The sequence below is a fragment of the Macrosteles quadrilineatus genome, unplaced genomic scaffold (assembly GCF_028750875.1).
Source record: "Macrosteles quadrilineatus isolate MER2022 unplaced genomic scaffold, UCM_ALF_1.0 Scaffold_1__1_contigs__length_201487025, whole genome shotgun sequence".
NCBI classification, from domain to species: Eukaryota; Metazoa; Arthropoda; class Insecta; order Hemiptera; family Cicadellidae; genus Macrosteles; species Macrosteles quadrilineatus.
In genome coordinates this window covers 32,399,014-32,411,477 of record NW_026542594.1, presented here as the reverse complement: position 1 = coordinate 32,411,477, position 12,464 = coordinate 32,399,014, and the positions used below count along the sequence as shown (strand labels likewise).

Below are 12,464 nucleotides of genomic sequence, written 5' to 3'. Positions count from 1 at the left end.
AAACCTGCAAACTAAGCGAATTTCCATTTACCTTGCTGGATTTCTACTATAATATTCCCTTTAAATTGTGAGATTTATATCTATATCATAGATAAAACGTTGGTTAGTCTATGTCTATATATTAATACGCAAGCAGTTTTCTTTTCACAGTCATAACGCAATAACGGCTTGATGGATTTTAAAGTTTGAGGTGTCAAATTAAAGGTATTTTCACGTAGATGTGCAAATACGTCTCAGAATATTTAGAAAGGGCACCACTTAAGTACACTTAAGGGCTAAAGTTTTGAAGGCGGCGCTATCTGTTGACATTTGATCAAACTCATTTCCCTTTGTTTACAAATAACATATGGACGTAGTTTGAAATAGTATTTAAGGTTAACCACAGACTGGTAGAACTTAAAACTTCCAGAGCAAAGCTGGAATTTATATTTTGTTTCAATCTGTTAACTAAGTCTGGTCCATAATTAAACAAAGTGTTTAAGAATAAATATTTAATTCTTTTCGTCTATGGTTAAATTGATTTACCTTACATCGTATTTGACTGATTATCATGTAGTTACAGTTCGATGTGATGAAGTGAATGTTTAAAAGTGATTATTCACAGGGTAGTTATCCGTTACATTACCATATTATCATGTAATTTACAATGTGTATCAAAATTCCAATTCCTTTATAGTGTTTTCTGTTGTTTGGTTAACTTTCCTCTTTCATTTCAATTTAAAATCAAATGCCGCCAGTACGACGAAGAACTGTGAGTGGCTGGAGGGAACGCGAACGCGACCGCTTGCATCAACCTCTCAATTGAAAATTTGATGGGTACATAGTGGTAGTACCACCGTTGTGATAGTCCAATCACGGACAAATGTACGTTAAATGTTTAATCGTAGTGGCTTACATATTTTTAAGCAAGAACAGACTGGCCGAGACAGTTAAGTTTGTAGGCTACTCTTTGTTGCCAGAAATAAAAGGTTCGTTTACCTCATTTGTGCAATTCACCACAATAAACTTCGGGTTCTTAATGGAAACTCCCAATCTGAAAATAGGACTGTGAGACTTATATCCAGAAATTATTTGGATAAAGTTCGTCAATTCAGTTCTCCCTTTACCATGGTCAGATCCAAAGCTCATTAAGATGAGAAAGTTCCACAGGGGATCTACAATTTTAAGATCCGTGACACGTTTTACCACCGAGTGGGTCCTCTAATTCCTCAAGAAGGTGATGATCCTGAATACGCACAGATATTTAAGTAAGTACGACAATGTCACTAGAACCCAAAGAGGAGAACTAAGCACAATTTAAAAAAATGCAATGAAAAAATATGCGGGAAATAGGGTCACAATGCCAACCCATTTGCAAATCTTTGAAAACTGTGGCAGACATTATGTAGGGACAAGAGCTCCGAGGAGTCAAGTGAGATTCTTATGTACATAATAAGAGACATAAGAAGTGTCTTCCCTCGCTACAATGGTTCTACCTGTGTAGATTTCGCAGCAATTTCTAAAGCTGAAAACAAAGCACCACCTGGCCAAATAAATCGTATAGTTTTTCCAACACTAATAATATTAAACGTGTATCCATTATAGATCTGTCGTTAGATCCACTTGCTTACCCTCTTATGTTCCCAACCGAAAACTTGGGTTGGGGCCCCTAATTTAAATACGCCTAAAACAGAACACATCAAAAAAATAATTTAACAATGCTAGAATAAGAGTAGCGATGGTTGGCGTCAAGAGAGGAATTGAGCTACATTAGGTCAAAAGCTCACTTTACAGTGTGTGATTGACATCTACGTGCTCATAGAGTGCACCCGCCTACTATACATAAGAGATAACCAAAACAGTATGAGAGTGAATGTAAATTTAAATATTGTAGATGCTTTTATATTTTTTACATAATAATATTTTTATATTTCTATAATCAGTCATATAAATTATTTTAGAGTGACTCTTTGATTAAGGTCTTGCTGTTTATATTTTTTGTAAAAATTTTTATAACAGTTTCAGTTTTGCTCGATTTCGAGCAACAGGTTATCTAGTCCTATTTAAATAGGCTACATTAATTTTAATGGGTACTTAAGTTTACTGCTACAGGGAAGGTATTGAGGTGCGTTTTAGCGAATTTCCCTATAGGGAAGTAGCTATTACCGTAGGTGGCACGGTAAGACCTAGGACCGGGACCGATTTACTTTTTCATTTTGATGTCCCCAGAGGCCAAAAACACCATTCAGTCAAATTGTTATATTTGAATTGATATTTAGGTAGTATTGACAATTGGTATTTCGGATTGGCCATGGGAAAAAATGACATTGAGTGTGATATTCAAGATAAATTTCTACATCCCCACGGACCAGCAAAATCGTTTTACTGGCCTTCAAGAGAAGACATCTGTTGGACACCTCTATGCAACACAATTTCAAGTGTCAATCCACCTACAACTAAAGACTAGGGAGGATGTATATTATTTTCCTGAAAAGGAAATTCAAGCTGCTGACTTGCATTGCAAAGAAAATGTTGAAGCTCACACGCACCCACATTCAAAACTAAGGTAACTCCTCTACTGTTAAAGGCCTTTATCACAAAAATGTTCTAATCCAATAATAAGGCCCAGTATAAATTATAAATACATTTCTTTGTAAGTAGTACATAATTGGCACATCATTTACTGCAGCTTTAATTTTATGTACAGCCTAATATGCGGTAACGGTAACAGTTAAAAATACATGTGTTCACATTTAATATCTAAGGGTCAGTGCATAAATGAAGTATTGAGAAGATTTATAATTAAAAGATGTTTGCAATTGGATGAGTATTAAAGTTTTTAAACTTGGATAGCAAAGTCAAGTTATCGATTTCAAAGGATTTATTCGCCGTAACCAATAAAAAAAATTATTAGCAGGTAAAAAAACATTAATTTTATTCCAGATTACTTTAGTTTATATCTTTAGGGTTAGTTAAAAAAAAATATGTTGGTTACTGCTATGCAATTGGTCAATAATCGTTTTTTAAATTTTTTTGTTTGTAAATTAAAAAATAACTCAAAAATTTAAATTTAGCAATGTATTACATATAAATATGAAGAAATAACTAACCAAATGTATTTTTTCTATAATCCTCTAATTTTTCTGAACATTTTGGTGCAAAAAACTATTGCTTTATGTTAAATATTGTAGAAGTTATGGATTTTTTTATATAAGAACGTTGCCAAACCATTTCGCCTCGGAAGCGTCGGTATAAGCATATTTTGCAAAATTTCAATGCAATAATTTTTACAAAGTTTTCAGGAAAGATAAACTAGAAACCCTATAGTGCACTTATTTTTATACACATAGGTAGTTATTCAATATTTAATATTTGGGACTTGGGAGTCACACACTGTTTGGAAACAAAATCTTGATATTATTTGAAAACTTAATTGGACAAACAATAATTACTCCATTAAATAAAAAAATTAAAATAAACATTTGATTGAATAATTAACTAGCAAAAGGATTACTGTTGTAAACTACTAAAATGGATTACAGTATAACAATTTTGTATGTTTTTAAGTTCCAGTGTTTTATTTTGGTTTGCAACCAAATCATCAATACTGAAGTTACATTTGTGTAAACTTTGTCAGTGTCAGTTGTAGAGAAGCAGCTAGTTAAGATCACACTAGACATGATTTTTCTTTTAGTACCTAACTAGTTATTGGTAAACCATTCATGTTCTGACCTAGTTGAGTGCAGGATGGTGCCATCAGGTTGTATGGAGATCAGCACATCCTGTCGTCCAGATCCCATTATCTTACTCTCGTGTTCATTCACCAGGTAGAGATGTGGAGTCCAGATCCGGTCCATCAGCATGTTATCTCCAGTGATTAGAGAACTGTTTCGCTCCAAACGAGGATCTCGCCACCGATATCGAATCAGTATGTGGGTCGTGAATTGCTAGAATAAGAAACGTTAAATGTATAAGACTTGTTTTAAAACTTATATTAGTGGAAGAGACATGTGGTACAGAATTATTCAAAATTCTTGAGAAAAAGAAACCCCATTCTTTTATCTGAAAGTGGATAAAAACTTCTGAAAAAGTTATTAAAAGAAAGTGATTCATGGTGTGACAGAACTGATTTAGCAGTTTTACTGTCATCGTACCTGTGGACACAGGGCTGTCAGGTGGGTGGGGCAAGCACCCCGGGCGCCGTGGTCAGGGAGGGGCTGCGGGTGCCACAACAAAAGTAATACAACAAAATTTAAAAAATTCAGTTACATGTACATAACGTATTTTGGAAAGTTATGTTCAACTGAATTTTGAATATTACTTTTTATGCATTTATTGAACAAATACGTTTATTTGACACCAACCACTTCATATATTTTCAAAGTTTTCCCAAATAAAATACTTTTAATGGTAATTCAATCCGTTTAGGTGTCAGTTTAAGGTCATTAAAAGTGTCATTTGATGGTCATTAAAACGCAGATAGCGATGCAACCAGCCAAGCAACTTTGTATAACAAGCATCACTCATTGTGTGTTTGGGGGGGGGGGGGGGGGGGAGCGCCTGACAACATCCCGCCTGGGCGCCCATAAATCATGCATGTTTAAATTTACAGTTTACATAAACATAGCCATAATGTTCTACCACTCACCTAAACAATAGAGAAAAATAAATTATGAAAATTCGCAAAATATCACAAATTATTCATGAAATTAAAAACATAAACATAACTGTACACAATCCTACTTTGACATTTCTCATTGCGTATCACAGTTTTTTTTTGCTGCTTAGTTCAAATTAGCTGTCATGAATGCAAAAAAAAAAATAGTGCTGCACCCTGTTGGTAATCTTATAACTTTTTAATGTTTTCCATATCATAGAACCAACTTTTTTAATAGAAACAGCTGACTAAATTCTTTAATTCCCTTTATATTATGAATACTCATATATAAGGTTAACATGGGGAACTACAGAGCCACTCGGGCGGAGTTCGAAAGGATTTTTGAGATATGAATATGCCTATATGTTAATCGGGAATGTGAGCTATCATCATGCCAAAATTTGAACCCAATCCGTCCAGTAGTTAATGCGTGATTGAACTCCAAACAAACAAACATACAAACACACAAACTTTCACATTTATAATATTAGTAAGATTCATAACTGCTCAGAACAGGTTTTAACATATGAAAGAACTGCCACCAGTTGAAAAACTTTACTACAGTAGTACAAGTACCTGCTGAGGATTATGTAGTGACATTGAAACATGTACCAAAAAATGTACATCATCTAATAATAAAGGGATGAAAAACAACATAACCAGTAGAAAGAAAACAAGAAAAAGAAAGCCTTGTGGGGGAGGCGGGGGGAAAACAGGTTAAATTAGATTTCTGACCTTCCATAAATACACTTATACATTAAATTTTTCCTTTTTTATCATCTTACTATTTAAAAAAAGTAGTATACTGTGATATTTTCTAAAAACGCACAAGGTTCTGAGCTTCGATGGACCCAAGGAAGTAGACGTAGATACGAGTGTGGACATGAGTCTTGCCGCCGTTGCCATACTGAGGTCTGGTCCAGCGGTCGTAGCGACACGGCTCTGTCAGCTGCATCAGGTGCTCTGTATGAGATCCTGTCAGGTTTAGGGGACTGGGACAAAACTCTGACTTTACCCTGTAAATATAGAACACACACTGTAGTAGAGTAATATCATATGTGTATCAGTTACAGCTCCTCAGTTTCAATAGGTATACTAAGTGGGACCCTGTTCAGACTTATAGACAGGGAAAGTAGATCCAGCAACTTGACGTATCTACCTTTCCTATCTATAAGCAGCTTTACCTACCCATTGCTGTGTTCATCTGATCAGAGGACGCAATGTGGAATGATTCAAATTTAAGTCTGAAACTTGCCTATTTGCCGACGATATGTCCCCCCTCACTGCTCTTTCCAGTCCATCTTGAGTCATTGGAGCAAATGGCATTTCTAGAATGGAACAGAGTTCTGCAATGGTATTATGAAAATCAGTTGATTTTAAAAGTAGATAAAAATTAATTGTTGAGCTACCACAATAATATGTCCAATAGGTCATGTACAGGAAAAATACTAAATAATAATGAAAAAAAAATAGTTCAGAGATGAAACTTTGGTTTTAGGCCCCCATACACGTAACAATCGGCCGGCTGAACAGTTTGGCCTGTGAAAGGAGGGTCCCCATACACGCAACAATTCGCCTGCCGGCCGGACTTATAATAGTTGACGCTAGTATATAGTCTTCCCCGCCTAGCGGAAAGTGTGTAGTCAGTTTACGTTTTGTGGCTGCTGTGTACAGTGCTGTAGTGTGACATGTCCTCTCAAATGGAGGAGGTGATGGCGTATGCTGTGATTTTAGCAACACTGCAGAAAAGGAAAAAGAGGAAGAGAAGGGGATTATGGCATAAAGAGTGGCTTAATAGAACAGCACCAACCGATGTCAATTTATTGGAAGAATTTAGATTGTCACTGTCACAGAACAATACAAAACACTTCATATGGCACAACACAAAGACTGGGCAGAAAATACAAAATGCGTGCCTAGCCTCAAAATTAACGTTAATAAAAATAATGCTACTACTGTCGGCCTTCCGGCGGCCTGCCAGCGACCCGATACACTTACCGATTGGCCAGAAGGTGGGGGTTGGCCGGCCGGCGACCGGATGACGACCCCATACACGTAACGATCGGCCGGCCGGCGTGGACTGTTCAGGCCGGGCCGGCCGGCCGGTACGTGTATGGGGGGCCTTGATTTTGTTTTACCAATAGAAGTCAAGATCCAATGAGTCCCTAGTAGTCCCGATGGGGGAACATGGTTTTTAGGGGGTGAGAAATTTTTTGGGGGAATTTTGATATAATTCATGATTCACAATTTGAGGTCATTAAGGAAGTCGTTTTCAAGATTTGTATACACGGTGAATCGATAGGAACCATATTTAGGTCAATAGAACCACCTCCGTAAGAGATTTAGCATATTGGTACATGTTTTTATTGTTTTTAGCGAATTTCCATATAGGGAAGTAGCTATTACCGTAGGTGGCACAGTAAGACCTAGACCCGGGACCGATTTACTTTTTCATTTTGATGTCCCCAGAGGCCAAAAACACCATTCGTTGAAATATTTATATATGTATATATAGATTTATATATATACGTCCGTGAACGCGATAACTTCAGAATTTTTGTCTGATTTTGATGAAATTTGGCTAAAAGGTGTAAAGCGGGATAAACTTGAATGAGTTCGCGAACCAGCATCGTCGGACCATGGGAACGGGGCTTTACGGGGGGTTTAATGGGGTAAAAATTGGGTTTTCTCCCTTTTGACCCTCAAAACACAAAATTTTTCTTTAAATCTTTTTAAAGAGCTTAAAAAAACAAATAATTTAGTATGTAAAAGTATTTTTGTTCGGTTATTGGTAAAGAAGAAAATTTAAAAAATTGTAAATTTAAAATTCGCATGTTATTCTTATGGAGAATATTGTAAAATGTTGTAGTTTGCTTTTTTATATTTTTATCAAACATGGAAAATTTATTTATTTTATACTAAGCTATCAATATTTTACTAATAACACACTTTATTAGTTTCCTTGTAGCAGCAAACCTAGGTACTCGTTAAACCTAATGTTATTTAAATATATTTAATTGAAAATCAATTCAGACAAATGGAAATTCGCTTAGTCGGCAGGTTTGCTGCGGCGGGGGTTTTTTTTAAGAGGGGTAGGGGAAATTTGAAATAATTTATGAATTTTGATTTATGACTTGTTGGGTCTCGTTTTCAATGGTTTTCTCATGGAGAATATTTTAAAATGTTGTAGTTTGCTTGTTTAGGATAAATTTTGATCAAACTTGTCAAATTTATTAATTTTATACTAAGCTATTAATATTTTACTAAAAAACACATTTTATTAGCCTCCCTATAGCAGCAAACCTAGTTACTTGTTTTAATAGTTTTAATTTAAAATCAATTCAGGCAAATGGCAATTTTCTTAGTCAGCAGGTTTGCTGCGGCGGGGTATTTTGGTTACCAATCAGTTTTTCATGGTAGGTTAGTGTACCTATCATGGATATGTGCAATCCACTTGTAAAAAAATTAAAATCAAAATCTATGTGAATTTATTAGCTATTCAAATAAAAACCACTTATGATAGACCAATACACCAGGGTCGGGTCTCAGAACACGTGGTAATCTGATGGAGGGCAACGTGCTCAGGCCAAGTCACGCTTCATTCATTAGTTATGTTCATTACTGCAAACCACAAATATATTTGTTTATTAGATATTTTATACCTTCAACCATAAACTAGCACAGTTTTGTTGTTGTAAACGTTTAAAACTTGTAGTTTCAGCTTTTAGTTTTAATTACTTTGAGACTATGGCAGGTATGAAAGGTCATGCATCACAATTTAATGTCAACATTTGTCATTGAGCTATCAATTAATGATGATATGATACAAAAGGTCAATGTTTGAGAGCAAAAGAATAGGGTTTGGACCATTCCCTAACAAAACAAACACGGTATCAGCAAACTAACACATATCTTCTTCCATTAGTCGTCAACAACAACTATTATAATGGGTAAGCGGAGGGAGTAACTGGGATATGTTATTGGGTAAAATCACAAAAACGCATCAGATTTAAAACTGTAACTTTTACAGTATTGATCGGTTATACCATTTTGTTTGGAGTTAAAAGGACCATGACATACTAAAAAAAATATCAACCAAAGACGGTTGAGCCGTTTTTGTAAAAATCCTTAAAGAAACTTTAATTATCCATATACTACACGATTACTAGAAAAAATTTTCTATTTTTCTAGTAATTTTTTCTAGTATTTTTCTAGTAATCGTGATATACTACTATAGGTGAAACCCGTCGAAATCGACAGACACTTTAAAGGCTTACGCTAACTCATCTAACTGCAATAACTGTGTGAAATTATCAAAATGTTGAACATTTAGCTTTGTTTAATGATTAATAAATAATAGTAAAAACAATAATGACTATTGCGTGAGTTACAAAATATGGTTGATTATATAATGACTAAACTGATCCCAGTACGTCATGGGAGTTATGTTAACTATGTTAACTGTTTTATCTCATTTTTAAGAACCTTAAGATAAAGTATCAAAATTGTATTAGCGAATCTTTTGTGGTTAACACTTACGTGATTTCATCAGTGCAAGGCAGATTAAATCCATGTTTTTATTTGAGAAAAAATATCTGTTTGTTGAGAAGACACGTTCTTACTTCAAAGTGAGGTCTACCTTTAAGCTGTGTAAGTTTGATTTTTTACTTCTTCACGTCGGTCATCATACCGTACTTCAGTGCCAATCAATTAACCTCTAGAATAATTTTGAGAAATTTTGCCGTAAGGGTTGCTGTTAAAGCTGGAATTCCTTGACATCCCCGGATGTCAGTTGTCTCAGCCTTACCAATTACATGAAGTTGTCAATTAAATAAATACGAGGTGTTGGACCGTCCCAAGATGCATGGAGTAAAAGAGGGGCCAGACAGAGCGGACTGCGCGCGATGACGTCACTGCAGTCCCGGCAGCGGCTGCCTCGCCGCTAGATACATGCTAAACGCACAAACCTCACTTTTTCAGACACGATTTAAGCTGGTTTGGATGAGGTATTTCCCGTTATGACACAAATATATTTGTCTACTAAATAATGATTTTTATGATTTTGAACTAACATGAATTGTGAACAGTTTGACAATAGTAAATAACCAATTAGGCCTGTATGTTGCATAGAAAGCAATGAAATGCACTAGGTCAAAAAGTTGCCTGTTTAAAAGTTACGGTACTTCAACTGCTTTTTGGTGTTAGTTATAAATGAAACGCCATCCTTTTTCATTTTTGATTTCTTCTTTTTCTATTTAATGTTAAACTTATTCGGGTTTGTTGATACAAAAAAACAACAACCAATTATATAATACTAGCTGTACCCGCGGGCTTTGCCCCGTTTAACTTCATAAGTATGAATAATAAATTAAAAATGACTATCTCCACTAAGCCTGTGGTTATATTGGCTCAATTCCTGAAAAAAATCTGCTCAATTAGTCAAGTCGTCGTCCTGTCCTAATGTGGTTTTATAACAATGCTCGTTAATTTTCAAGATGAGCTCGCTCGCATGGCTCAATCACGTCCTGATTGAAGTTCGTTTGCTACGCTTACTCATCTTTAGGTTGGAGCTTGTTCGCTGCACTCACTTGCCTTCAGGTTAGCTTGTTTGCTACGCTAACTCGCCTCCAGGTTGAAGTTTGTTCGCTACGCTCACTCACCTTTTGGTTGCAAGCTGTTTTCATAAATGTAAAAAAAATAAAAAAAAAATAAAAAAAAATAATAGTGCTGCACCCTGTTGGTAAACCTATTAACTCTTTAATGCTATTGAACATCACAGAATCAACTTGTTGTGGTTGAACCAGCTGTTAAGATTCTTTAATTCCATTAAATATGAGTACTCATAAGGTTAACATGGGAAACTCCAGAGCCACTGGGGCAGAGCCCGAAAGCCCGATCAGAATAAAAACTACCACTTAGTTTTCCGTTTTCCTATTTAATGCCCAAAGAATCGGTGTACCGAATTTCAGCCTCCTAGGTAAATGGGAAGTAAGAGAATTAGTGATGAGTAAGTGAGTGAGTCAGTCAGTGAGGGCTTTGCCTTTTATAAGTATAGATTTTACATGATAATCATAAATGTTGCTTACAAATCAAAGTAAACTACGATACTGTATTACTATTTTACAGGAATTAAATAGACCACAAAAATCTGTTTGGATAAATGGCATTGACCAAAGAATACTCTCAGAGAATACTAATGATTTTCCCCGAGGAAAACTTGGTTCACAGGTACTTAAAAAAATATTAATTACGTATGTATATACTTATATTTAATTTTAGACTTTATTATTTTCGTGTTAAGAGGATTTTCTCTTTTATGAAAGTGCACGTTTGTTCGGTGTTTGTATATGAGTTTACTTTCTGAAAACTTTACTTTACTTTCTTAGATAAAAATGCTAGGTATGCGGTTTGCTCTAGCTATATATAATGACAGTTACCAAGACTAAAACTCAATCCGACATAAGAGTCATATTTTATTTGCAAAAAAATACGCTTTGTCTTTATTGAAAGGTGCAAAAGAAACGATTTTTAGATTTCAAACATTTTTATACTATTTGTTTATTTTGAAGATGTTTAAAGGAATTAATTTAATGATTATTGGGTTTGGGGAATGTTAAACATTCGTGAGCCCTGAATCAAACTTGTGTCTACTGAACACAGTATTATCGCAGTGATGCGGAGGAATGTTCTACAAAACGAAATTCAGAAAACTTTACCGGGGAACAAAAAAAATTGTGCAAGCTGTGTTGTAATAATAAAACACCGTAATGTAGGCTAAATAAAAATTGAGAGTTTGGAAAAGGATTTTACCTAACCCGCCATGTTAAACTTCCCTGTCCCAAGCGTGATGTATACAACTTCCTTACTTCTCGAGTGATGTAAAGTATCAAAAACTCACTCGGTGATGTAATGAAACCCATTTAAATAACATTGAGTGATTAACTTAAAAAATATACCTCTATAGAGCCAACGACGTTCAACGCTAGAAATCAGCTGTGCTCTTGAATTTTATTGTTATGTTTTGAAGAATTTTCCTAACCTAGCTTTTGTTTGTAAATGAACGTTACTGTTAGCAGATGAGTGAAATGGATAATGATTAATATTGTTCGTAACCTACTGTATATTGTCGGGTCAGGTCAAATCTTGTACGTTACACGTTACGCAAGAGCGTGTTTACATCACTTAGGTAAATTATGCAACTCGCTTCCGCTCGTTGTACAACCTTCACCTGCGTGATGTAAAAACGCTCTTACTACACTTGTAAGGTAAATAGCTACTTCATCACTCCGTAACGAAAGTAACTATTTTCGATAACAGCTGACATCAATGAAAGTAGTCGTTTCCCAAGCTCTAATTTAGGGCGAGGGAAAATCGATCAGCTGATTTTCCCTCGCTCTTAATCTACTTTCCCTCGCTCTCAATTAGTTCTCCATTTATTCTCTACGCGCGCTAGTGTTTTGCTATGGTTTAACTTAATGATTTGAATCAGCTGTGTACTGTTAACAGTTGTTTTATTCTATTATTTTTATGTTTAAACAAAATTTATTGAGAAATATACGTAGGTTTCCTTTTAGAAGATTTTATTTTATTTTGATGATCAATCAAATTAATTGGGAAATAAAATAGTAGTTGTAATATTACTGAGGTCTGCTAATCTGTGTTTGTGTATTTTTGCGTCTTGATGAAAAGTATCGTTCATAACTCGTACCGAAAGTTATTATCCGGCACTTGCTCCATTATTCCCGTCCTCGGCTTCGCCTCGTACGTGAAAATAGCTCTCACATACTCGGCTTCGCCTCGCACGTGCAACTGGAGTTACCTGTGTTCG

The 12,464-nt window shown here is 35.3% G+C and overlaps 1 protein-coding gene across 1 annotated transcript in view; it reads right to left on the bottom strand.

Annotated features, from left to right (window-relative positions):
• The window catches only part of LOC128982097 (pH-sensitive chloride channel 2), a 96,818-nt gene that overhangs the window by 67,889 nt on the left and 16,465 nt on the right, over positions 1-12,464 (bottom strand). The window contains exons 2-3 of the mRNA XM_054401147.1: positions 5,466-5,652; positions 3,712-3,926 (exon numbers count right to left, since the gene is read on the bottom strand). Of these exons, the coding sequence (XP_054257122.1) occupies positions 3,712-3,926; positions 5,466-5,652 (402 nt within the window). The remainder of the gene's footprint in view (positions 1-3,711; positions 3,927-5,465; positions 5,653-12,464) is intronic.